At 52.0% G+C, this 27,571-nt stretch overlaps 4 protein-coding genes across 4 annotated transcripts in view; 2 read left to right on the top strand and 2 right to left on the bottom strand.

Annotated features, from left to right (window-relative positions):
• The window catches only part of LOC135818495 (uncharacterized), a 55,857-nt gene extending 40,929 nt beyond the window's left edge, over positions 1–14,928 (top strand). Inside the window, exon 9 of the mRNA XM_065331882.1 lies at positions 1,486–14,928. Coding sequence (XP_065187954.1) covers positions 1,486–14,401 — 12,916 coding nt within the window. The 3' untranslated portion in view covers positions 14,402–14,928. The remainder of the gene's footprint in view (positions 1–1,485) is intronic.
• A 774-nt stretch (positions 14,929–15,702) lies between these two features.
• LOC135818497 (N-acetylglucosamine-6-phosphate deacetylase-like) lies at positions 15,703–18,410 on the bottom strand. Its single transcript, XM_065331884.1, has one exon. The coding sequence runs from the start codon at positions 18,279–18,281 to the stop codon at positions 17,073–17,075; it is 1,209 nt and encodes a 402-aa protein (XP_065187956.1). The 5' UTR covers positions 18,282–18,410; the 3' UTR covers positions 15,703–17,072.
• Positions 18,411–18,717: 307 nt separating this feature from the next.
• Positions 18,718–21,633, top strand: LOC135818496 (vitamin D3 hydroxylase-associated protein-like). The gene has a single exon (XM_065331883.1). The coding sequence runs from the start codon at positions 18,741–18,743 to the stop codon at positions 20,583–20,585; it is 1,845 nt and encodes a 614-aa protein (XP_065187955.1). The 5' UTR covers positions 18,718–18,740; the 3' UTR covers positions 20,586–21,633.
• A 648-nt stretch (positions 21,634–22,281) lies between these two features.
• On the bottom strand, positions 22,282–24,354 carry LOC135818494 (7-methylguanosine phosphate-specific 5'-nucleotidase A-like). The gene has a single exon (XM_065331881.1). The coding sequence runs from the start codon at positions 24,068–24,070 to the stop codon at positions 23,033–23,035; it is 1,038 nt and encodes a 345-aa protein (XP_065187953.1). The 5' UTR covers positions 24,071–24,354; the 3' UTR covers positions 22,282–23,032.
• Between the last annotated feature and the right edge of the window lie 3,217 nt (positions 24,355–27,571).

The raw sequence follows: 27,571 nt of genomic DNA, 5'->3' as shown, positions 1-27,571 counted from the left end.
ACATGGCTGCGATTTGGGGTTTTCCCGGTTTCGCGCCTGTCGCATCGCGTGTCGCATCGCAAAAAAGCTTCTGTGAATCCCGCTATACTCCGGCATGCACTGGCTGTTGGTAACCACCCAGGAGATTGAAAGAAAAGTCAGGAGGAGTCTGAGAAAGAGAAGAAAGACGTGTGTGACCATAATCGTCGGGAATCGAACCCGCAACCTATCGATTGGAAATCGCTGCACATACCACTGCACCATATGGGACACACACACACACACACACAACCACTGTGATGCCTGCTTGCAGTACTTTCAATGGACCCAATTTGATAGGCTTGGACTTTAGTGTGGAAGGGCTATTGTGCTGCAAGATATTTCAATTGTGCTTGTCTACGACCCAGTTACAATTTCTGAGGATCAGAAATTGTTCTTTCTTTCAAACCATTCAAAGGTAGAGCGGTCTGTCAATAGTGGCGTGTATTGAACTCACATTGGTGCTACAGTTAACTTCGCTTATAACGACACTCGGCGGCGGGGCATCAGAAAAGTGTCCTTATTCGCGAAGTGTCCTCATACCCGAAGTCTCATTACATGTATTACAGTTGGATGGGACTTTGCTCTGGGCATGGAAATTCTGTCGTTATTCGCGAATTGTCGTTATATCCGCAGTCGTTATTAGCAAAGTTGACTGTACTTGCAAACGGCATACGTGTGACGTACAAGTACACTCAAAATTTGCCAGTTGATTGCTTCATTAGTGGGTCTGGGCCTGAACATTCCTCTTAGAACAGAAAGAAGAGAGTTCGGTATGCATCATGTTGCCTGATGATTGCGAGAGCAGGAAACTTGAAGTAGCAGCAAACAAGCCTTTATTGTCCTTGTTGTTCTGTTCTGTATGCGTCATGTGTAAGGATTTGCTGTCCTACCTTTCTTTTACTTGGCTCGTGATCGGAGTGCGTTTTGAACATGCTTTGTCTAATGGTGTTTATCATGCTTGCCACCAGAGTGCTGTGTTCTGTGTTTTGTGTTCTGTTCATGGTGTTGGTGTGTAGGTCACCAGAGTGCTGTGTTCTGTGTTTTGTGTTCTGTTCATGGTGTTGGTGTGTAGGTCACCAGAGTGCTGTGTTCTGTGTTTTGTGTTCTGTTCATGGTGTTGGTGTGTAGGTCACCAGAGTGCTGTGTTCTGTGTTTTGTGTTCTGTTCATGGTGTTGGTGTGTAGGTCACCAGAGTGCTGTGTTCTGTGTTTTGTGTTCTGTTCATGGTGTTGGTGTGTAGGTCACCAGAGTGCTGTGTTCTGTGTTTTGTGTTCTGTTCATGGTGTTGGTGTGTAGGTCACCAGAGTGCTGTGTTCTGTGTTTTGTGTTCTGTTCATGGTGTTGGTGTGTAGGTCACCAGAGTGCTGTGTTCTGTGTTTTGTGTTCTGTTCATGGTGTTTGTGTGTAGGTCACCAGAGTGCTGTGTTCTGTGTTCTGTGTTCTGTTCATGGTGTTTGTGTGTAGGTCGGACTCCAATAGAGTCAAGAAATACCGTGCACTGGGACAGAACATCTCTTCCACGTACCTCTCGCTGAGCAGCGGTGTCATTCGGGACATGAATAACAACACAGCATCTGTTGCCAGCCAGTTCAGTGCCCGCAGAGCCACCTGGGTAGCGCTGGACCAAACACCGCCGAACCTGCTTGCGTTCACAATTGACATGAACACCGGTGTGCTTTACATGGAGTTTGACGAGACGATTCTGGCGTCGAGCGTACGGCCGACATTGTTCACCCTGTGCTCAGTGAACACAACCTCCATGTCTTCGCCGCAGTGTTACACGCTGCGGAATGGCACGGCGAGCACACAGGACTCTTTCAGAATGTCTCTTGCGATGACAGTAACCGATGTCAATGCCATCAAGCTGATGAGTAATCTGTGTACCGACCGGAACAACAGCTTCTTGGCAATGAGGCCAGGCGCGGTCACGGACATGTCTCTGCCGACGGCCGTACCTGCCAACAGCGGTGTGGTGGCCGCTCTGAATCACACTGCAGACCGTACGCCGCCGCTTCTCACGGGCTTCCAGACCGACCTTCACATTGGCATTCTCACGCTGTCCTTCAACGAGCCAGTACTGAGCGACAGCCTCGAACCCAGTCGCTTTGTCGTGCAGTCTCTGACCTCGGCGTTCCTCACCGACCAGACGCAGTACAGGCTCCGCAATGGCTCTACGAACAGCAGCAACGGCGAGATAATCGAGCTGCAGGTTTCAGTGGACGACTTGAACGAGATCAAGAAGCGGGAAAACCTACTGATTAGTGAGGATACGTCCTTCCTGAGATATGACAATGACGCTATTCGTGACATGAATTCCGTTCCCATTGAATCGCGGCCGAGTACCAGCGCGGACAAGACGGGATCCTATCGCAACGATTCGGTCAGGCCTCGCCTGCTGCGCTTCAATATCGACATGGACGGCACGCCACTGCTGGAGCTGCAGTTTGACGAGACGGTCGACTACACGTCGCTTCGCCTGCCGTCTCTACGCTTGCAGGCTAGCAAGTCTGCACTGGAAACGAACAGAACGCACGACCTGTCACTGGCCTCCACCGTATACCGACTAGACGACACACGCATTCTGATAAACGTATCGCTCGACGACGCCAACACTCTCAAGTACATGCGTATTGCCGACGACCAATCGACGGCTTGGCTAGTAATGGACGAGACGGCAATACAGGATCAGAACCGGCAGTACGTGCTGCCAGTGCGTGACACGGCGGCATACCGTGCGTTCAGCTACCAGCCTGACAAGACACCGCCGAGCCTGCAGTCGTTCGTGCTCGACGTGGACGGCAGCGGGTCATTGACGCTATCGTTTACCGAGACCGTTCATACGGGATCTCTCAACCACACAGCTGTAATCATTCAGAGCAGAAAGAATCACACCGGCTTGCCCGAGACATCATTCACCCTGTCCCCATCAAGTACCATTCAAAGTCTAGACCGTCCGCAGGTTGTGGTGTCGCTCTCCAAGCCGGATCTGGATGAAATCAAGCGTTTGTTCAGTCTTGGCAACAGCATCAACGACACATACTTGTCATTGTCACGGCATGCCATCGCCGACATGACTGCTAATCGCGTCGTGGCTATACCTGCTCACGATGCACTTCAGGCACTGGCTGTGACACCTGACATTGGACCGCCATCGTTGCTGAGAGCCGATTTGAATCTGACGTCGGAGCAGCTAACTCTGCTCTTTTCGGAAACCGTCAATGTATCATCATTGGTCATACCTCAACTTCAGCTGCAGAACGACTCAGTCCGTGCTGGCAGCACGGTAGCATTTACTCTGACCAGTGGCTCAACTCTCGAGTTGGGATCACAGCATGCCGTATCACTAACCATTGACCTGGGACGGGACGATCTGAACGAGATAAAGCGCCTGACTGAGCTGTGCACGATGGGCGCAAACTGCCACCTGGTCATCCCGGCCACAGCACTACTCGACATGGCTGGCAACCCTATCATCTCTGTGCCGGTCAGCAATGCCCGGCGGATTGCAAACTTCACCGAGGACCGCATTGCACCGGAGCTAGATCAGTTCTATCTGGACATGGACAATGGCCTGGTAACTCTGATATTCAATGAGACAATGCGAGGATCAAGTCTTCAGCCGCTCGCCATCAGTCTTGTTGGCAGCCAATCGTCGAGCACATCCCGGGTACCACTGAGCGGTAGGAAAGCAGGCACCATTCCTGACTACACTGTCGTGCAGTTCTTCATCACCGATGATGATCTGAACAGCATCAAGCGTGACCTGACCGTGGCCCACAATGTGACAAACACCTACATCTCATTCACCAGCGGCATGCTACAGGACATGAACTTCAACAATGTGCTGCAACGCCCCATTGCTTTAGCCCTGATGACTAGCAACTTCACTGAGGACAAGACCGCTCCGGAGCTTGTTGCCTTCGACTTTGATCTGCTGCGTGGATTTGTGCACATGGACTTTTCGGAGACGGTGCGCGGACACACTCTGAACATTGTGCAGATCACGTTTGTTAACAACGCAACAGTCACGACGGAATCGTACACGATCGCCGTGCCACGACCTCTGCCCCGCGACGGCACTCGGCTGAGCGTGCGACTGGCTCCGGACGATCTCAACGCCATCAAGGCAAAGCGACTGCTTCTCACGCACGAGAACTCGACGTACCTGCAAACACCCGCCGGTTTGGTGCACGACATGAACAATAATTCCATGCAGCCACTGTTTCCCGGTATGAAGGTGAGGCAGTTCACTCCGGACACCGCTCCGCCGTACCTGAGCGAGTGGGAGATGGACATGGATCACCCTGCCGAGCTGCGCTTAAACTTCACCGAGACCGTCGACAAGGACAGCTTCAGGGTTGACGAGCTCTACTTAGTCAGCGGTGACCAGGGTAGGACGTCAGCATCCGTTGTCAATCTCACTACGGCCGGCATGAGTAGGCTAGTGACGGACGAGGACACGCCAAGTCTGGTGGTGTCGCTGGGTTTCGGCGATTCAAGCCACGTCAAGCAGCTCACCGAGCTGTGCACGCAGACCGACAACTGCTACATTTCATTTAACACGACGCTGGTAACGGACACGAGTGGCAATGCGGTCGGCGAGATATTCTCCCGGCAAGCCAGGGACTTCATCCCGGACACGACGCCACCGACTCTGGAGCGCTTTGTTGTGAACATGAACAGCCTGAACATTACGCTCTGGTTTAGCGAGATCGTCAACTCTACGTCATTCTCAGTGGAGTACATCACACTTCAGAACGAGAGTGACTTCTCCACCACCAAGCAGCACTTGCAGCTGACCAGCGGAATGGTTGATCAGACAAACGAGCTCTTCGTCGATGTCTCCTTCGTGGAGGATGATGCCAATGAACTGAAACGCCTAGCCATGCTCTCCACAGAGCCCGGAAACACGTTTGTATCTCTCACGAACTTCACAGTTGAAGACATGGCCGGTAATGATGTTGTCGTGGTGCCTCAGTCCAATGCCACGCGTGCTTCGCTGGTCATACCGGACACTACGTCTCCATCGCTGGAGTGGTACAACGTATCCATCGACGCTGGCACACTGTATCTGTCCTTTGACGAGACCATCAACGCCACGTCGTTCATGCCGCGGCAAATCCTGCTGCAGAACACCAGCAACTCCACCGAAGCTACTTCCGCTAATTACCGTCTGACTGGTGGTGATTGGCAGATGGTGGACGCCACCTGGATCCGTCTCGTCTTCAGCGTCGACGATTTGAACAGCATCAAGCGCATGCGCGGCCTGGCATCCGATGGCAATGGCAGCAACACCTATCTTGCTTTCAGCGGCAGCTTGGTTCACGATATGAACATGAACAGCATCAATCCAATCTCCGTGACCAATGCACGCCGTGTGCACTCCATCCAGCTGGACAGCACCTCTCCGCAGCTAGTCGAGTGGGCGCTACACATGGACGACGAGCAGCTTCTGCTGACCTTCGACGAGACCATGGATCGGTTTACGCTGAACATCAGCGCCGTCACTCTGATTGGCCTTTCCAGCAATCTGACATTGTCAGGTGGCTACACTCCGTCATCGGATAACACAACCGTTGTCGTCCAGCTCACCATCGCGGACATGAATGAAATCAAGCTGCAGCGCGATCTGTGCTCTACACCGCTCAACTGCTACCTTCACCTGGACTCCAGCGTTCTGCTGGATATGAACGACAACATGGTCAACTTCCCGAACGCGTTTGAAACCGTGGACGTGTTCACGTCGGACCAGCGCTCGCCACAGCTAGTCTACTATGACCTGGACATGAACACGCACGCGCTCGTGCTGGTCTTCAACGAGACCATACACACGGGTAGCCTGGACGTGACGCAGCTATCGCTGCAGTCCGCTTCCAACCGCACCACTGCTGTTCGCTTCCACGACATCCTGACCGGCCAGTACAGCACGGACGACGGAACTGAAATCTTGATACAGCTCAGCGACCAGGACACAAACCTACTGAAGAAGTATACTGACCTGGTCGTCAGCAACACCAGTACCTATCTCAGCCTGACCCAGCAGGCTATCAACGACACAAACGTGAACCCTATCACAGCCGTGCAAGCCGACACAGCCAAGAGAGTGCGCCTGTTCACCGAAGATCGCGTTGCACCGGAGCTGCAAAGCTTTGACCTAGACCTGACGCTGGAAACGCTGACCTTCACGTTTGACGAGACCGTTTTCGTCAATTCCGTGGACCCACAGCAGCTGACGTTCATCTCGGACGAGAACTGTAGCTCAAAGTACACATTACAATTCAGTCGTACCCGAGTCATGTCTAATTGGACGGACTTTGTCATTGATCTAGACACTGCTGACCTGAATGAAATCAAGCGGCTGACATCACTGGCCATGGAAAGGGCAACTACCTTCTTGCTCTATTCGACAACATTCCTAACAGACATGAACAGTAACGCTATCAATACGGTGATCTCTCCATCGCAATGTGCTGGTCTGGCTGGTGGCATTGCTCAGGTGCGGAACTTCACGGCCGATTTCGTTCGGCCCAAGCTCCGGTTCTTTGACCTCGACATGGACGCAGCCGGTCTGGTCACGCTGGAGTTTGACGAGACTGTGATGGCGGCGTCGCTGAACGTCACTGCTCTTGTGTTCCAGGGACAGGTAAATGACAGTGCGGTGAGTCATCGCATCACGTCCGGTGTCACTTCCGAGCTGAACAGCACCGTACTGACATTCGTACCCAGTCACGCCGACATGAACGAACTCAAGCGTATCCGCCAGCTGGTCGACAGCGAAAACGACACGTTTGTCTCCATCGATGCCTACCTGGTGATGGACATGAATGGGAACGCTGTGGATCAGGTGAATTCATCCGACGCTCTGCGTGTACGTAACTACACAGCGGACACAACACATCCGCGACTGGAACGCTTCACGCTAGACATGGACGGCGGCGTGCACATCCTGTTCGAGTTCAGCGAGACCGTCGCCGTCGACTTGCTCACGGCTCAGCATCTCACGCTGCGCAACGCCAACAACTCGGATGATGTCAGCGAGACATTCAACTTCACCTCCGCAACGCAGCCCGTTGCATCGGCCACCGACGGTACGGTTGTTAACGTCAGCGTGGCTCTCGCCGACAGCAACCGAATCAAGCAACTGACAGCGTTGGCAACCAACACCACCGACTCGTTCTTCGTCTACAGCAGCCAGTTCATCCGGGATATGAACAGGAACAGTATCGTTGCGGAAACCCAGGGACAGCAGGCATACATGTACGATGACGATAAGACTTGGCCAGTGCTGGTCGCGTTCGACATCGACATGAACAACCGCACGCTGCAGCTGCACTTCTCCGAGACCGTGCAGCGCACGTCACTGCAAGTCACCGAGATCACACTGCAGCGCAACACCACTAGTCACGGCGATCACATTACACTCGGCGTGCACTCCGTCAGTACTGACCCGGACTTCCATCGCCTGATCGTGCATCTCAGCGATTACGACATCAACGACTTGAACCGCCGCCCGGAGCTCTTCATCGACTCGGCGAGCAGCTACCTGACCTGGTCATCAGGCATGGTTATGGACATGAACACAAACCCGGTGGTAGCGCGGCGTGACGGCAATGCCCTCGAAGTCACACAGTACACTGAGGATCGCACTGCACCGCGCCTGGTGAACTTCACCGTCGACCTGGATCGGCACGAGATCACGGTGTTCTTTGACGAGGTGGTGCGCCTCAGTACGATCCTGTTCCCACGTTTCCTGCTGTTGCAGTCGACCGCAGCCCTGCCCGGCGCACCGCAGTACTACCTGAAGAGTGGAAATACAACCGTCGACTACAGTGAAGTGTTCACTATCCACCTGGCCAGATCTGAAGTCAACGACATCAAGCTGCTGGAGTATCTGTACACGAACTCGTCGGACACTGTATTGCGCGTGGAAGCTGGCGCTATTGACGACATGCACAACAACTCCGCTGATCAGGTCACCATCCCCGTCACCGGTACTGTCGTTGAAGCCGACGCGCCCAAACTGGAGAGCTTTGCAGTGGACTGGACAAACGGCACAGTCACGCTCAACTTTGACGAGCCAGTGCGCCCCGACACTCTCAACTTCTCTGCCATCGTCCTGTATAGCAACGGTGATGATGTGAATGCGTCCTGGTATCAGCTCACGGACGGCTTCACGGACAGTCCAAACGGCCTGCAGGTCGTGGTTAACATCACCTACACGGACTTCAACAGCATCAAGGTGGACGAGACGCTGTACCGCTCTCGGGATACCAGCTACCTGCGCATGCACGCCGGTGCCATTGCCGACATGGTCTACAACCCCAGCGCGCAAACTCCCATACGCCAGGCGTCGTCGTATGTCAACGACACTCGCCGTCCAACCCTGGTCAACTACGCTCTGGACATGAACAGTGGTGAGATGCATTTGACGTTCCTGGAGACTATTGAACTAGCCAGTGTTCGTGTGACCGAGTTCTCTCTTCAGACACAGTCCAACATCAGCCAAGCTGAGGTGCTAAAAGCCCGTCATCAGCTCACCGGAGGATCGGCGCTGAACACATTCGACCGTGCTTCACGGCAGAACACACGCTTCGTCACCGTCGACTTCACTCTAGATGACCTGAATGACATCAAGGTCAAGGGCATTGGCAAGTCTGTGGACACATCGTGGCTACTGATGACCAAGGAAGCTGTCAAGGACATGCATGCCTTGCAAGCCGTGCCGCTGATGAACGGTATCAATGCCATGCAGCCCAGTCACTTTGTCAACGATTCCACGCGGCCACAGCTCAACAGCTGGAATATCTCCATGGATGTGCCCAGCCTGACGCTGTCCTTCTCCGAATCGGTCGACTCGTTTAGTCTGAATGTTGAACGGGTCTCACTGCAGAGTGCAAACTCTACACCCGCCTTTGTGTTCAACATCACCCAGTTTAGTTCACTACGCTCCACCAGTGGACCGGTACAGGTGATCCGCATCAGCAACGTTGACGCCAACGTCATCAAGAACCTCGACGGCCTCGCAACGATGCTCGGCAACTCCTTCCTGTCGATAGCGTCCAACTTTGTGACCGACACGGTCGGCAACCCCGTTGTGCCAGTGCGGCCGACTGCTGCACAGCAGGCGGTGAATCATGAGAGAGACTCGACGCCGCCACGCCTGGACTCCTTCACTCTGGACATGGATGGCGCGGTGACGCTGACACTACAGTTCAGCGAGAGCGTGAACGTGTCCAGTCTACAATCATCACAGCTGGTACTGCAGAGCGAGGTTGACGAGGAAAACATGACGACGGCGCTGTTGTTCCAATCCGTGCGCTTCACCAACGCGTACGTCACCTCTGCGAGTCTGAACTTCCCCACGATTGTGCTGGATGTGGCCAAGAACGATTCGGATCGTGTGAAAGTATTGCGACAGCTGGCGGTCTCCTCGGATTCATCTCATCTCTCCTGGTCGTCGCAGTTCATCTCCGACATGGCCGGCAACCCGGTCATTGAACGGAATCAGACGGCCGGCCTGCCAGCCCGGATGTTCTATAACGACACGACGCCACCGTACCTGCTCAACTTCACGCTAGACCTGGACAGCAACGACCTGGTGATGACGTTCAGCGAGGCAGTGAAGATCAATGACACACTGGACGTGACGCAGCTGCAGTTGCAGAACGCCGAGACGGAGGCCGTCGACAATCTCACAAAGCACAGCCTGTACTCACCTCTGCTCGTCGCACCCGATGGCAGCGTGTCGACGGATGCGGATGCATGCGTTGTGCGTGTTCAGCTGGGTGATGCCGACGTCAACGAGCTCACCTATCGACGGCGTCTGGCCACCGGCTCCGCCAACACATTCCTGTCACACACGTCCGATCTTGTACGTGATATGAACGATAACAACGTGGTGGAGATCAACGCCACCGCTGCAATGCTGACTGAGGATTACACAGCCGACGAAACACGACCGGCTTTGCTCAGCTGGGAGCTCAGCATGGATGGCACACCTCCCCTGTTGACGCTCAACTTTGGTGAAGTGGTTGAATCTTCGTCGCTGAATATAACGCAGCTCAGCATACTGAACTCACCGATTGCTAATGATTCGTATCACAGTCGGCCCTACACACTCACTCCGGTATCCTTCACGCGCAGCGACGATGGCATCTCACTTGTCATCGAGATCGGTGCGGTTGATCGCAATGAGATCAAGCGACGCCGTCAGCTGGCCATTGACAACAGCACAAGCTATCTTTCGATGACGTCGCTGAGCGTGGTCGATATGAACAACAACACACTGGTACCAGTCAACGCAACTGCGGTGGATGCTTACACAGCGGACACCACACGGCCGGTCATGACCAACTTCACCATCGACATGGACGACGGCAGCATGCTGATGACGTTCGACGAGACGGTGCAAGCGCTCACGCTGCGCTCAACCTACCTGACGCTACAGGACAGCATGACGTCAGCCAACACCAGCCAACACAACATCACCGGTGGAGATTGGACGCAGAGCGATGGCACGGTGCTGCGACTGCAGTTCACGATCTCCGATCTCAACGCGCTCAAGCGCAAGGTCATCTGCCGCGCGACGTCCGACTGTTTCATTCTGCACCGCTTCATGACGGTGGTGGATATGTCCGGCAACGAGATTGCGCTGCGTGAGGACGGCGATGGTCTACAGGCAGCGGGCCACCAGCCAGACATCACACGCCCTCGCCTGACCTCGTTCACTGCCAACATGTCGGCAGGAGTTCTCTGGTTGACGTACGACGAGACAGTGAACGCCAGCAGCCTTGCAGCCAGCGAGATCCAACTGCAGGACTTCTTCAAAGCAGTAAACTTCTACAAGCTGACGGGCACTGGTGTTCGGCAGCAGAATGACGACACGGTCATCCGACTGGAGTTCTCCTGGGATGACTTGAACAACATCAAGCTTGATCGCAACATCTACACATTCCAGCCCAACGCCTGGCTGACGTTCAGTGCTCTCTCGATCGCCGACATGGCCCTTGCTGCCAACCCGGTGGTGCCTGTGATGGACGGCGCAAGCTTCGGCAGTGCACAGTATGCCCAGCAGTTCACTGGTGATCTAGTACCGCCCGTACTGTGGGACTTTGACTTGAACCTGAACAATCACACTCTGACGCTGTACTTCAGCGAAACGGTGGACGTCGACACGTTCAAGATGACCGAACTGCTTCTGCAGAACGATGCAGCGCTGGTCGACCCGGCCGCCAGCTACCGCCTAACGCCCGGCGCTCTGCCCTGGTCCAGCCGTCTGCGCAGTACCGACGGTCCGACTCTTGTCATCGACCTTGGCCAGACGGACACGGACAACATCAAGATCATGACACGGCTGGCAAGCAATGAAAACAACACATACGTCAGTCTGACATCTCGGCTGGTGTCCGACACTGCACGCAACCCGATCGACGTCATACCAACGACAGATGCCAAGCAGGTCAGGATGTTTACCGAAGACCGTGTTGCTCCACGCCTGCTGTCGTTTGACCTGGATATGGACGGTCTCCCGCAGCTTACGCTCACATTCTCCGAAGCTGTGGACTCGGAGACTCTGGATGTTTCCGAAGTGTACATTCAGTCGGCATCGGACCTTCTTGCGCCGCACACAACTCTCTCGTTCATCGCTGGTCCACTGCCAACATTCACCATGACTGCTAGTCCCGACGGCAGAATCCTGCTGATTGATATCGGCACTGACGACAGCAACGCCATCAAGAAAGATCGCCGCCTCGCCACACGCAACACCACCACGTTCCTGTCGCTCAGCGAGTTTGCTATCACTGACATGAACAACAACAGCGTGGAGGCGATCGGCAGCACGGCTGCAATGAACGTGACACAGTACACGGCCGACACGACATCTCCACGCTTGCTCACCTACAGCCTGAACATGTCAAGCGACGTGCTTTCGCTGACGTGGGACGAGACCGTGCGCGTTGACACACTGCTGGCCTCCGACATCACCATCCAGTACTCGGCGTACACCAATCTACCGTCCATCATTCTCGTACACAGGCTGAGAGATGGGTCGAGTCGACGACTGGCCGACGCAAACCGTACTTACGTCGATTCCACCGTAGTCCAGGTCTACCCCAGTTCCAGTGACATGAACGACATCAAACGCCTCGCGGACCTCGCCACGCAGGAGAACAACACGTACATCACGTTCAGCTCGGCTCTGCTGAGTGACATGAGCGGCAACGAAGCGGCGCCCATCGATAACGGAGAAGGCAGGCGTGTCACAGCGTTCTACCCTGATCTCGTGGAGCCGTACCTGTCGTCGTTCAGCATCGACATGAACTCTGGCCTGCTGCGGCTGGTGTTCAACGAAACTGTCAACGCGTCAACTCTCGTCGTCGAGCAGATCACACTGCAAGCAGGTGCTCGCAGCTTCATGGGACGCGAGCGTCAGCTGACACCGCGGTCACGTGATATCCATGGCAACGACAGCACCGACATCACCATCCAGCTGGACATCACCGACCTGAACACGATGAAGAGCATCGGCGGACTTGCGCAACACCTGCACGACACGTACATCAGCGTCACACAACGCCTGCTCACGGACATGAACTCCAACAGGCTGCAGGCAGTCCGGGACGGTATGGCACGGCAGGCCGTTGCGTTCACTCCCGACACCACCAGTCCGAATTTGGTGAGCTTCGATGTGGATCTGATCATTGGTATGATCGTAGTGACGTTCGACGAGCCCGTCAACAGCAGCTTTGTTGATTTCACGGCCATCACAATCCAGAATGCGCTGAACGCCACCGAGAGTCACACGCTGTCGGCAGACTGCGACGTGGAGTCGGTTACGAACCTCAGCATGGTGCTCACTCTCAACCTGTCACTCGCTGATCTGATTGTGCTGCGTCGCAGCAACAACTTGTCCACAGCCATAGACACAACATACATGACTATCACTGCCCAGGCATTCCAGGATACGGCCACCACACCGCAAGATGTTGTGCCACTTGAGGACGGCGTCAGTGCTCTGCAAGTTCGCTCGTTTGTTCACTATCCCACGCCTGTCTTCACGCAGGTGCGACCGGTCGCAGGCCGATCTACAGGCAACACTCTGCTCACGATCAGTGGTGGTAACTTCGGTCCTCGCCCAGGCGTGCTCGGAGCAAGACTGGTGGACGCGTTCATCGACTCCCAGCTCTGCTTGACGCCCGAGGTGATGACTGACAACGTCACGCTGGAGTGTGTTTCCCCGGCAGCTCGTGCTGGACGAACAGGTCAACTGCTGCCGATCAGGCTACGCGTGGACGACAGCTCGCTGGTTGTGGATGCTCTGGATGTGTTCACGTACCTCGATGCACCTGTAATCCGCCGTGTTTTCCCTAACGTGGGCACGGTCAACGGGGACACGCTCGTCACTCTTTTCGGCGAGAATTTCGGACCGTCGTCGCAGTCCGGCGAAGGTCCCAATGTGTCGGTGACCATCGGTGGTTTGTCTTGCACGGAGGCTAATGTCACAACGCCGCTCTATCCACTGAATGCATCGCAGCTGACGTGTCGCACGCCCCCATTGAGCGTCCCCGGCCTTCACGATGTCATCGTGACAGTTGACGAGGTCGACTTCACGCTGCGCAACGCTTTCAGATCCATGGATCCACCGACCGTGAGCGCCGTCTCACCACCATCAACACATCGCTACGACAACACCACCGTCAATATCACAGGCACTGCGTTCGGGCCGACCACATCATCGGGCCATGGCCGTCCATTGCGAATCACACTGAACGGCGTACCATGCCTGAATCCCGTCATACTCGTTACAGACACGCTGGTGCAGTGCACCGCCCAACCTGCCCTGGGACCCAGCAATATCACCATCTTTGTTGACGATGTCGCCTCCGATCCCAGTGATGTCGTCTTCTGGCATTACGACGACGCGGGCCAGCTGAGCTTCTCCGAAGCGGTGTTCTTCGTGTCGGAAGAGGAGCTGATCGGCAACGTAACCATAGTGAGAGAGAATGCGCCACTGTATGCCAGTCCCGTCACCGTGACCATCTTGGCACGCAACGGCTCAACGGCCGTCTCCGGCAATCACTTTGTAACGGAGAACGTCACACTGACCATGGATGCGTTCGTCGACACACTCACCTACCCCGTGCAGATCACGGCGCGGGCGTTTGAAGCCGATCGCCTGCGCAAGGGACGCGACGACGACGTGAGCGTGGACGTGCGGCTGACCACCGTCACGGCGCGTCACGGCAAGGGAACCACGGGCCGCGGCAGCACCCTGCTGCGCATCAAAGCCATCTGTCAGATAATCACCTACTACTGTGTGGCAGACTGGACACCCAGCTCTGTGCTCTATTACAGAACAGATGAACTGCCAGCGGCATAACAGCATGAAACACACTTCCTTGACCCACCACAATTGATTTTGTACTGAATATCATATGGGCACAAGTTATGCGATCGAGTCCACCAACTAAATCGCATAACTTGTGCCCACATTTTTCCACGTTACAATTTTTTCCTTGAATATCATTTGCTCATATTCTACTGTTGTTTTGATTATCTCTCACATGTGTGCCATTGCCCTTTGTAACCGTACATTTCGTAATGATGTAGTATGCATGCTTATAACTAGGATTACATTGACTCAACGTGGCAGCATCACACTTGTGCAAGCTGCCGAGAAACACACACAACTGCGTTCGCTTCATCTGCTTTTCAATTCTTCTGCTCGCAGAATGATAGACTATGCTTTATTGTAGCTACTTGAGAACTTCTAATAAGGTGCTTCTCTAAAGATATAATGCTCCATTTGCTCTTCATTCTCTTGTAAGTTGCTCACACAGCGCTCAGCGGCGCTCATCTATGATACCGTGCTTAGATTTACCTGAGAGAATACTTTTGTTGACAAAATTCCTGGACTGCGGTGCTGATGCTGCTGCTGGGCTGGGGAGAGGTTGTGGTGGTACTGGTAAGACCAGGGAGTAGTAACAATAACCCTGGGACTGGGTAAGACTTTGGCATGCATGTCCCGGGGTATCAACTAAGTTTAAGCCAACTGATGCACCACACATAGTACATACATTACTTACAAATCGGAGTACTCTAATTTCAGAAATTTTCGGTGCTCAATATTTTCGGTATGAGGGCAAAAGGCCAGGTTAGGCGAACAGAAATTTTCGGTGCAGAGAAGCAGTTCCCTATTGGATTATGTGTGTTAGTGTCTGTTCGGTGTATTGAAATTTTAGGTATGAAACAGACGCACCGAAAGTACCGAAAATAGAAGTATACCGAAAATTTGTGAAATTACAGTATTACAACGGATGTAGAATGTTTAAAATGGCTGCACAAACTCAGAACATGCTATTGTGTGGAAGAGTCCGGAGAGAGACGGTAAACAGTAAAACCTGTCCACGCCGACTGTTCAAGGGACCTTACAAAAGGGCCGTGTGTACTAGTACTCCGTATCTAGCTAGGGTCATTTGACTGCAAATAGCATTCCTTGGTCCTATAGTCAGCTGTGACAGGTGGTCGCCGTAGCAGAGTGGTTGTCTAGACAAGTTTTACCGTACTTGAAGAAGTCAACTGTTCATACTTGTCACACCACTCAGAAGTTTCAGAAATACCAGTACATGTACCGGTACATGTGATAGTGCACGTGCAGCAGTCACAGAACAAAGCCAGGAGTCCAGGACTAAACAGCCATCCAGCGCGCACACACCAGAACACAGGCATACCATCCACTCACCAGCTCGGTGATAAATGAATGACTTGAGTCGTAAGCACTTCACGTAAAAACGCCCTGTTAGAAAAAAATTGAACCTTGCCCAATTCGCAGAGGAAGCTGCAGATATTTGAAACTGCACAGAGGGCAAAAGAGCAGATGCAACTGTCAAGCATTACAGAACAGGAATGAGCAGGTAGCAGTAATTGCCCTTTCATCAGTGTCCAAAGTTTTTTTTAAGAGATAAGAAAAAAAACTAAGAAACAGTTGAGAGCAAGCAGAACCGCAGTAGCCGACAAGAAGACAAGAAGAAGAAAGAGAAAAGAGGAGGAAGAAGAGAGGGTGCCATATTTAGAGAAGCTATGTTACAAGCCACAGTACCTGATCAAGCAAACATGACACATGAGTGGACATGAAAGAATTACCGTAAATTAACGTGAACAGCATGGCGAGAATGTGGTTGTCAGCCATGGATCTGCCAGATTATGTAATCACTATGATTTTTGTTCGGGTGACATGTCAAGAATAATAAAAGTAGGTGTGCCCCTGCATGTGTGTGCGAGAGAGAAGGAAAGAGAGGGAGAGAGAGAGAGAGAGAGAGAGAGAGAGAGAGAGAGAGAGAGAGAGAGAGAGAGAGAGAAGAGAGAGAGAAAGAGAGAGAGAGAGAGCCAGACAAAGTAGCCGTGGAGAGTTAAACCTTAAATGGGGGATGCAAGGCAAACTATCATAAATATTCGAGCATGGACAAGCACATGCGATGAGCTCTGTAAACATACCTCTGAACTATAATCTATAAGACCTTGGCAAGTTGCTATAGCTATTTTATATTGACTGAGGACTGTAACCGACTTACAATGGGCACCTTGTGCTGCTGCCGATACCTACACACACTACACTGTCTGTCTATAGTGTATTAACAACAACACACCAAGAAAACGGTACAATTGCAAGATCGCCTCTGTCAATCGCACTCAACCTACTCAAGCGTACTACCGGCAACAGTAACTCTCGGCCAGTACTCTCTAAACAGGACGAAACTGAACACACCCGTGTGGCAAGGTGAGCGAGGAGAAGCTCAGGTGGGGCGGTGGCAGCTTAGACACAGACGTCAGCCATGCCAGACAGCAGTCCACCCTATCAACTGAGTTCGTAGGTTCCGGACTTCGAAATCACGTCGACACGCTATATTCATCGCTGCTTCCGCTGACATGGAAAGCGCAAACATCATTATCACAAGCGAAGAACGATTGGACAATTGTCAAGTTCCTCATTGCATCAAAGGGAAACAATGTGCTTCGATGCAAGATAGCAGAGTGCACAACGAGTACATCAATCATGCACACATCGCCTCTGGCCAGACTTGCTGACCAGCTATGAATGTTCTCTCCACATTGAGATCCTGATCAAGGATAACAAGGTCAGCATCCTTTCCAATGTCAAGGCTTCCCTTCGATTCCAGCTTGAGTAGACTGGCTGGATGTGTACTGGCTGTTCGCAGTGCCTCGGCCTGGCTGCAGTGCGACGCTTCATGGAACCAACGCACGCAGAAGTCCAGCATGGCCACACTGCCAGCAAGCGTCTCTTGTTGATCGGCGAGCCGTGCGCACAGCAGCCCATCGGCGTCTTCCGTCATATGTACTTGAAGCGTTCCCAGCTTGTGATAGCCTGCGCCGAGACCTGCCGCGGCCATGGCGTCCGACACCAGTACAAGACCGTTGGGGTGAGAGTGGTACGCCAAGTGCAGCGCAGCCTTGTGCGTGTGCACACCATCGGCAATCACACCGTAGAAGACATCACCGGCGCTGAGCAGCCCGACCAGTCCTGGATCGCGGTGGTGGAACGGCAGCATGGCGTTGAACAGATGCGTGATGAAGCGCGCCCCGCAGGCAACGGCACCCTCTGCCACCTTCAGATCTGCTATGCTGTGACCCAGCGACACGCACACATTCTGCTCCTTGCTCAACCACTGGATCATGGAACAATCGCCAAGTCCATTCAGTTCCGGGGCTACAGTAACGATGCTGGCGTTGTCCAAGCTACCGTACGCTCCCTGCACCTCCTCCGGTGTTATCGCTCCCGCGTCTTGGATGAAGGACTCGTTGTGCGCGCCTTTCTTTTCTTTACTGATGAACGGTCCCTCTAGGTGGACACCGATTATGGCTGCACCATCAGCTCCGCCATCTGTGCGTTTCATGTGCGGCAGCAACTGCCTGTACATCTCCGGGGATGATGTCACAACAGTTGGGCAAAACGCCGTAACGCCATGGCGAAGTAAACGTTTTGACACCTGCCTCAGGGACTCACCAATGTTCGCAGGATCCGAAGAGAAATCAAAGCCATACGCACCGTTTATCTGTACGTCTATAAATCCTGGTGCTACTATTCCACCTTTGCAGTTCACCTTCACAGTTTCACGTAGTTTCTCATTGTAAAATAACTTCAGTGGATCTGCAATTTTCCCATTTCTCACCCAGAGGTCCTCTTTGACCAGTCCTTTCTCACGCAGCACATGGCAATCGGTAAACCTGATAATTTCGGCCATTGTGGCGCATCCAGCACCTAACAAACAAGAAGTGACGATAAGAATTCTTCATCCATCCACACAACGGCGACAAACTGGCTCAGCGATGAGCATCAAGATTATTGATTACGATTGTATGAAATTTCGAAAGCGAACACACTGAACAGGCAAAAATTAATTGAATGGAATGTTATTTTGAAAAAAATTAGGCAGTGTTGCCTAGAAAAATATTTCTGGGCAAAAAATCTAAAGCAGGGCCCGGCCGTACGCACGTACGATATGCGTACATACCCCGCCGGTACGCACAAACCAGCTGCAAGCTAGCTGGATGGAGCTCGTCGCTCGAGCACCATCCGCAATCGCAGCCTGCGCAGCTAGGTGGCTGAAGTCGTGAAGTGCCAGACTACCAGTACAACTGAGTAGTATTTATACTACTTCCTCTTGCAGCTTGCATGAAAGTCGAGCGTCCTTTTGAAAATCATGGGTCATGTTCAGATAACTCTGCATCCGATTGGGGTTAGTTTGTTGTTGGGGCTGATTTCTTTTTGCTTTTGGCCAACCTGCACAATGCGTTGGATGAGAGATGTGCTGGATTTCACCAAGGATTATGGTGGTCCTGCAGCCGGCACCATTGTGGCGGTGTATGCGGGCTATCGCCTCTTGAAGCGTCGCAGCCGAAAGAATGCTATCGCTGCTCGGGGTCAGGCGGCTTCTCAGGCTCGTGAGGAGGCTGAAAGTCGCTTGAAACAATCCGTAACGGCAGATTCATTGATGGCTGGCAGTGACCGGAAGATCGTGGATTTGCCCGTGGAGCAGCTTGCTGAAGAATTGAAGGCTGGAAATCTGACCAGTGTCCAGGTGTTACGCTCGTACATGCTGAAAGCTCTGGAGGTGTCACATGACTTGAACTGCGTCACGGAGCCCATTTCTCTGGATGGATGCGAGGCTATGGCAAACCTGTTGGATTCAAAGGTGGCCGAGGTTGACAGGTCAGAGCTGGGCATGCTGCACGGCTTGCCCGTCAGCATCAAGGAGAATATCAACGTAGCTGGCATGTACACGACTATGGGATTGCTGCAGCATGCCAGGACGCCGGCCACGCAGGACGCGGTCATCGTGCGCGTGCTGCGCGCGCACGGCGCAATCCCGTACACCAAGACCAACCTGCCGCAGACGATGGTGAGCTTTGACTGCTCCAACCCACTGTACGGCGTCACGCGCAACCCGCACAACCCGGACCGCACGCCGGGCGGCTCCAGCGGTGGCGAGGGGGCCCTGCTCGGGTCCGGCGGCTCCGTGCTGGGTATCGGTACGGACATTGGCGGCAGCGTGCGCTTGCCGGCGGCCTTCTGTGGCGTGTGTGGCTTCAAGCCGACGATGGGACGCATCAGTCACATTGGTGTAGAGTCGGTGATGGCAGGCCAGACTGGGCTGGCGATATCCGCTGGCGTTATGGCCAGGAGCGTGTCAGGTTGCGAGCTGCTCATGAAGGCACTCTGCTCCAAGGAAGCGTTCGATCTCGACGCCAGCGTCGTGCCGGTGACCCTGAACGAGAACGCGCTCAAGCCCGGCCGCAAGCTGCGCATCGGCTACTTCAAGACGGCCGAGTTCTTCCACGCCACGCCGGCTAACCAGCGGGCGGTGAGCGAAGCGGTCGACGCGCTGCGCAGTGCTGGCCACGAGCTAGTGGAGTTTGCAGCGCCGGATATGTACTCCATCATGGCCCAGTACTATGATCTGATCCTGGCCGACGGTATGGGTACCGTGATGGATGCTCTTGACGGAGACGAGTATGATCCCAGTATTGCGTATGGTGCCAAGCTCTACGGCATTCCCTCGGTAATCCGCAGAACGCTTGCCAGCGCGTTGTACTACACTTGGCGCCGAATGTCATCGTTGCTGTTCAGTGTGCAGGGAAAGTCCGTGCAGGAACTCTGGCAGCTGCAGAAGAAGCGCAGCGCCGACGCGAAGAGCTTCTCCAACGACCTCCGGGGCCACGGCCTGGACGGCTTGATCTGCCCGGCGCAGGCGACTGGTCCGCTGCCAATCGGTACCTGTGCAAAGCTGACAGCTTCGGTGTGCTACACGGCGCTTGCTAACATCTACAATCTGCCGTCCGGTGTGGTGCCCGTCACTCGTGTCACGCAGGAAGATGACGATGCAATGTCGTCGTACCCACACAACGATCTCTGGGGTTATCTGACCAGGAAACTGTGTAAGGGAATGGTCGGTCTACCCATTGCTGTGCAGTGCATCACACCGACGTGGCGTGACGAGGACTGCCTCTACATGATGAAAGAACTGGAGGCGAGTCTCAAGCACTGAGTATCCAGTGTGCGTTTTCCTTTTCCCACATGTAGTGTTGCTTTGTGGGTATGCGCGTGTCACTCGCCTCTGTGATCGTTTCTACGAACTGGGACGTATGTGCTTGCATTCCCCCCACTGGATCCCTGAAGTGTACTGGTGTGCGCACTGTCAGGGCGTATCGCCTCAGCTTGGCACTGTTCTTGCGTCAACTTTACTTTCCCATGGTTGACTTCACCTGGCGATGCCGCCGCCATTGCACTTTCTGCGGAGATTGGTCAGTCTTGTCAGTGACTGTTTTCGCCGAGGTGGAGTAGTTGAGACTACCCGCCAATGCCAATGCCCACCCACTCCTTCACATAGTTTGCAATTCGGCAAAGGTCATGCCGCTGAACGATCATTACGTGCTCCCCATGCACATGGTGCCTCAAGGCTCTGTTGAGTTTTTTTACAAGGCATGCCCACAAGAATTAGGAATTTGTTGGTCAGGAACGCATCTTCCACTGTTCCAGTGCCGTTTTGCACGCTGAAACCCTATTCTTGTCTTTTTGAAAAGAATTTTTGGTGGCTGCAGCGATAGTGTGCTCGCATAGTTCGTATTAATTAGCATTCCTCACACTTTCGAATATTCTTTTTTCTTCGTTCTTTACTCTTCTGCACACACACACACACACATGCTGGCAGTGTGTTTGTTCTACTCGTTTAGTTAGTTTCCGGCACATTGAACTAGAAATTGCCGTCTGTGTTTTCCAGCGTCTTGCCCGTCATCATTTCGTTTGAGTTTGACCGGTCCATTCCAAATATACCTTGCTTTGCCGCACAGCTTTTCCGATTTTTTTTATTTTGCTTGTGTGATTTATGATTATGAGTAATTTCGACTCAAACGTTATGAGAAAATGTCGTTCCAAGTTCGCATGGTTACCGGTGTTTACCAACCATGTCACGTTTAGAAAAATGTACTTTATTGGATTTCACACTAGATTGGCGCAAAGCTTATGTTTCAGGACTGGTCAAACAATCGCTTTTGAAAAGTCGTATACAATGTACTGAACTATACTACCCAAACGAATATGTACTCGTGATTATGATATTCGCATGGAGTTGGGGATCGTGTGTGCCCTCGTACCATGAACAGTGGCTGCACACTAGCGATGCCAAGTCACCACAAGAAGTCCAACACATGCACTAGTAGTTAGTATCTGTTGGCAAGCTTATTGGCATGCAAGTTTGAATTTGACTGCGCGGAAGGCGTGTGTGTGTGTATGCATGTGTGTGCATGCTCAGGACCGGAGGGACTGGCGCGAGCGTAGCCGTCGGAAGCCAGCCCCAACCAAGAGTGTTCGTCTGTGTCTGCGACTTTCGCCGTCCGAATGATTTATCCCGACACAAGGACTACTGCCTCGCCTAATAGCTATCATCGCCTTTGGCGATGAGCTTTCCAAAGGTCCAAAGTTGTGTGCATGCATGTGTGTGTGTGTGTGTGTGTGTGTGTGTGTGTATGCATGTGGACTATACAGTTCTGATGACCATAGGCCGAATTTCGAGCAGGACAACATACATGTACATTGGCACGTCGTCCCAACAAAACCAAATGACCCGCCCAGCTTGCTCTGGACCAGGGAGTAGTACAATACATATTACTGTACTACTTACTCCCTGCTCTGGACAGGTTATTAGTATATTACATGTACAAGTACAGTGTTCACGGCTCGCGGTGTTTTGTTTTTAGCCCAGATACACCAGGTTTATTCAGAATCAGAATCATGCCAAAGTCAACTGCACTTTCTGCTGTACTAGGATACTGTACATTCACACACCGCAACAACACAATCATACAGTAGCCTGCAGAATAGCTGCTAGGCTTGAGATACCTGACAAAAGACATAGCAGACGGGGGACGAAGAAAGACCCGGTAAGGACTCATCAAGAAGTCGATACTTTTCCAGGGGGGGCACTATTGGTGGGGATATGTCCAGAAAGTTCAGACACCACATCAGGTGCATGGAGTTTGATTTACAGGTCAAAAGTCCATGTACCTACAGAACGGAAACCTAGAATAGATAATTGTAAAATCCCTAAGCATGAGTACAATTGATGGCTTAAAAAAGTGTTAGCCAAGCTGGTTTCGGCACGGTTGACCAGTACCAAGGTCAGAGAAATACTAGCTTTGAACACTGAGCCATACACACTGGGAAAATGATAAGGTTAGGTGCGACCGGCTGACACACGCGCGCGCGCGCGCGCGCGCGCACACACACACACACACACACAAACACATTGGCCCGTACGTGAAGTACATACCAGTAATCGAGTGTATGTGCCGGTTAGGGATAAATACGGCCGGATGGGTGAAGGATCCTGGCTTGCCACAGCTAGCGGCCAAACCAGGGGCAAAACACCATAGCTCTGAAGTCAAGTGGTTGAACCGTTCAATTTGCACCCTGAATGCCACCAATAAGCTGGTTCACCTACAAGGAGAGAGTCCGGACAATTTGATTGACGACTGCTAAGTCCCGATCTCCGAGGATCAGAATATCATAGGCTTGTTCATACTTTCTCCTCAGCTCCTCATTGCTGGGATCATTGAGGAAGCCAACACGCAGGACGGTGAAGTGCTCTGGCAGGTCTTCATCTGCCGGCACCATGTGTGGATCGCCGAGTGAGTCACCGATCAAAACGATATTGTAGCGATCACTTGAGCCAAAGTTGCACTGCTGTGCCACTGCGATGGCCTTGTTGTACGAGTGAATGACCGGTTCGGAGAAGGCGTTCAGTACGCCCGCAGCATCAAACTTTAACTGGTTCGACACGACAGACATGTTCTTGAATTTGCCAATCTTCTGGTGTATGGCCTCGGTCAAGATATCAGCGATGCCGGCACTGACAATACACACTGGGATGGCCATCATCTCGAGGTAGTTGAGAAGATCCGTGGCGCCGTCGCGGAACTTCACGCGTGATTCCTGCACCATCGTTGCCAGGTGCTCCTGCTTCAGGTTGGACCTAATGAGTGAGTCGTGCGCCTTCTCCCACCATTCATCCATTAGGACGGATTTCTCGGCATGCGACAGCGACGCCGAGTACTCCAACGGGAAATAGTGGTCCTTTAGCTGTCTGGTTTCCGACCGATACCAGTCTGGTACCAGGTCGCTAGTCTCAATCACACCGTGACATGTTGCGTAACGCTCGCCGTCCTCGTCCTTGAAGCGCGTCAGGGTCATGTCAAAATCAGTAACTACTTGAAGGTGTTCCTTGCCGCCTCGCATGGTGCCGCTCATTTTGTTGGCCTTCTCCCATACGTCCCTGTGCAGGTGCACAAAATCCAGCTTTCCCAGTTCATATAGCATCTGGAGCGTCTCCACAAGATGGGATTCCTGATAAGGGGGCTTGCTTTCTTCCGTGGCAAGCAGGCGGTATGCTACATACCCAACGCCGCTCAAGGCTGCCACTCCCGCACCGCACACTGCAACATCTTTCCATGACCATGGTTCCACAGAAGAAGACATTATGTCTGCGATTCTGGTGATATGGACGATCTGGAATTCGGAAGTGTCCTTTCTCAAATTTCTAAATAAATATTTTCGAAATAGATTTCTGCTCAAAACGATTTTCAATACTCGACACAATCACCACTGTCTTGCTACCCAGGAAAGGAAGCAGACGTCTTCTCCGGACACACGAAAGCATAAAGGTGCCAAGCGAAAGGAAAGCAACAGGTCTGGCAGGATGCTACCAAATCAGAATTTGTGTTTTATAATCATTCTCAAAGTGACAACTATATTTTCAAAGAATGTGCTTGACGCGCGAAACATTTGAATATTCACTTCAATTATTTTCATTTGCCTGAAAAATGTCACGAATGGTAAAAGTATACTCGTACTGGATCCGATGGAGTCGTAGTGTTACGTTGTTGTGGGTCCCACAATGGCTCGTTTCTGTTGGGACTTTGCTGACAAGGCGAAGTAACTGTACAGTGTACTGGCTGACAGCCGCTGATCATGGTGGTTCGCGTTTCCTGGCGACGTGAAAATGACAATGAAGGTACAGTGTGTGGTTCCTAGATCCTGTGTGTGTACATGTACGTGTATAGGCATAAACATTTTAAAAACAATAGCGTGGCTGCATCGGCCATGGGATGTAGAAATGCCATGTCTAGTAGACATAACACATTGTATTACAGGAATTGTCCTCGCCTTGTAACATGCTGTCAAAATCGAAAAACATGTTAAACTACCAAGCAAGGCTTCTGTATATAGGAATTATTCCTGTAATACAATGTGCCAGTACTAACCTATCGTGGATTATATAATGTGTAGACAGGTAACCAGTAACAGTAGCTCGTCTCAAATAATTAGTACGAACACCCCATGGACCACAATGGTGACTACGTCCAGACATACATCACTGTCCTGTACTGGGAGGTGCCCTGGACTAGATTTCAGAAGACGACCATACAACCTTGCCTCAGAATCTGAATAATTGCACCCGACTCGGCGAACTAACTTGTGCTCAATGCAGATCAGGGTATCCGTTGTTGGGAGAGGTCCGGAAGGTTCTCCAGGGGCGTCGGAAGGTATTTTAGTGTGGTACGGTCAGCCATCTGAAGTACAATTTACTCGTCGGGGAGAGGTGGCTGAGCCGAAAATTTTGGAATTTTAGATCCCAGATCAGTGTATTTTGTTGATTCACGGGGTATCTGGGGCAAAAAAGCGGTACGGTCAATACCGTAGTGACCGTACTGTGTGCGCCGCCCCTGTACCTGTAGGTTTAGTGGTTGCTTCATCTGCGGACACCGGGGAGTCCTGACGTGCAGGGAGATGACACGGGTCACTGTAGTGCTAAATGGTGGTTACGGTTTTGACTCCGGGCTGCCCCGGTTACCTGGTTACCGTCGCCGTTGAGGCAGGAGTGATTTATACTCTGAACACACACACACAGGACAGAGGCGACTGGAAATTTTGACGATGCATTATGTATGTATCACTATTATAACGGACTCGGATGGAGAGCCAAGGATTAATTTATACAAAAGAGAAAGGCATTATCGCATGAGCTGATTGTTTAGTAACTGGTGGTGTTAGTGGACAGTGTAGCTTAATTCTTTGTTGCCATCTTCCATAGGTCCATCAAATAGTAGTAATAGGTTTTTCATTTGACCCAACGAGACCATACGACGCTTGCAGACAACAGCACGAACAGTTCACCAGCCACACTCCACGAAAGCAAGTAGTATTACTCCTGACAAGTCTTGTTTCGTTCCATAAAGATGACGGGGAACTCATCAGAGGAGAAGCAGTTGTTGAATGATGGAGTTAAACTGAATAATGTTATTTTAGGGGCCGTCCGTAAATATCGATGTTTTTTTAGAGACGATATTGGTGCGTCTGGGGGGGAGGGGGTTTGAGCCATGTGCGTCTTTTCGAGCATCAGAAAAATATCGATGTAAATATCTGAAGTTTCGCCGATCCCTGCACGCGGACGCGGACGTCTAAATGGCTATACAAGAAATGTGAAACCAGCTTCCGTTCGCGGAGCTAAAACTCGCGACACAAGAACAAAATCAAAAATTGGAAGCTGTACGCCCATGGCGAATTTCAAGAGCAAAAGAATGAGCTATTGATTGTGGAAATCGGCCGAACGATGCCTGCAGGAGACCTTTTTCAAGACGTAGAGGCAGTGCGAACAAACATGGACGAACTCCACAAGAGTTTCCAGTCTTCACTGTCTGAACAAGGATTTGAAAAAATTCAAGCCCGAGCGTAGCCGCTTTGGCTACACCAGTACACGATGGCTGTGAGCACTGCAGCGCCAACCCGGTTCGCTCCCCCCAGGCGATGCAGCTATTGCGTGAGTGCGGCGGGATTTTCACGCCTACACCGGACCCTCAACATCCTGGGCACTTCATGAGCATCCAAAAATATTGATTCCATGATCTAGATGTACATGTGCGTCTTCTGGGGAGAGGGAGGGGGGTCAAGGGAGAGAAGCACCAATATCGTCTCTAAAAAAACATCGATATTTACGGACGGCCCCTTATAGAGAAGATACCAGCGCAAGGTGTAAACACTCAACTATCTCACATATGTGACAAATAAACACAAAAAGGAATAGTGCAGAATGGAGGTGTTATGAACCCTACCAGACATAACTATCACAAGTGCTAAATCGATCACAATGAGAAGGAGAGGTACACAGGCATAATACTACTTGCTTTCGTGGAGTGTGGCTGGTGAACTGTTCGTGCTGTTGTCTGCAAGCGTCGTATGGTCTCGTCGGGTCAAATGAAAAACCTATTACTAGTGTAGCTTAACTTGTAGTTCCTTGGTCCTTTCTCTTTTGTATAAATCAAGAAACATACCGGTATGTAAAATAAGGACTTGTTTGCTACTGCTCATATCACCATTGTAATGACTTTGAAGACTGAAGAGTAGTGATGCGAAAATAGTTCAAAGACCTCTTCAATATTTCCAGTGGCTTCTGTGCTTTGTGTGTTAGTTTGTGTTCCTACAACAAAAGAATCTAGCTGACTTATACACGTTAAAGTGGAAGTTAAGGCAAAAATCAAAATTTCACCAGTTGTAGTCTTGGGGTGCTGAGACGAATGGTCTTGGTCCGAGAAAGCTGAGACGCTCCCTTCCTACTTGAATCCCAATCGAACTCGCTCACTTCCACCGAAACTGGGTGACTGCGCCCTACTAGTAGTAGATGAGGATTTGTATGCAAAATGTCACTAAAAGCGCCATTTCGTTCTTATAAAAAGCATGGATGACCACGATTGGCCCATATGTTGTAGTCTTTTGGACGCTGAGTCGACTGGTTTTGGTCCGAAAAGGCTGCGATGCAGCGTTCCTCCTTTATTCCCAATCGAACATGGTTGAACAAGCGGTCACTTGCTCCTGGGTGCCCAAATCACCTGGTCACCACGCCAGCAGGCGACAACTTTCACACCAAGGTTCAACTCGAGTGACAGGACTGCACCCAAAAAAGGTCAAACAGGCTAGTAAGTT

Source organism: Sycon ciliatum, chromosome 5 (genome assembly GCF_964019385.1).
Source record: "Sycon ciliatum chromosome 5, ocSycCili1.1, whole genome shotgun sequence".
Taxonomy (NCBI): Eukaryota; Metazoa; Porifera; class Calcarea; order Leucosolenida; family Sycettidae; genus Sycon; species Sycon ciliatum.
This window is presented reverse-complemented; position numbering and strand designations above follow the sequence as displayed.

Bases quoted from the DNA above. Each gene is read 5' to 3' on its own strand.
- LOC135818497 (XM_065331884.1), bottom strand. From the start codon at position 18,281: ATGGCCGAAATTATCAGGTTTACCGATTGCCATGTGCTGCGTGAGAAA.
- LOC135818494 (XM_065331881.1), bottom strand. From the start codon at position 24,070: ATGTCTTCTTCTGTGGAACCATGGTCATGGAAAGATGTTGCAGTGTGC.
- LOC135818496 (XM_065331883.1), top strand. From the start codon at position 18,741: ATGGGTCATGTTCAGATAACTCTGCATCCGATTGGGGTTAGTTTGTTG.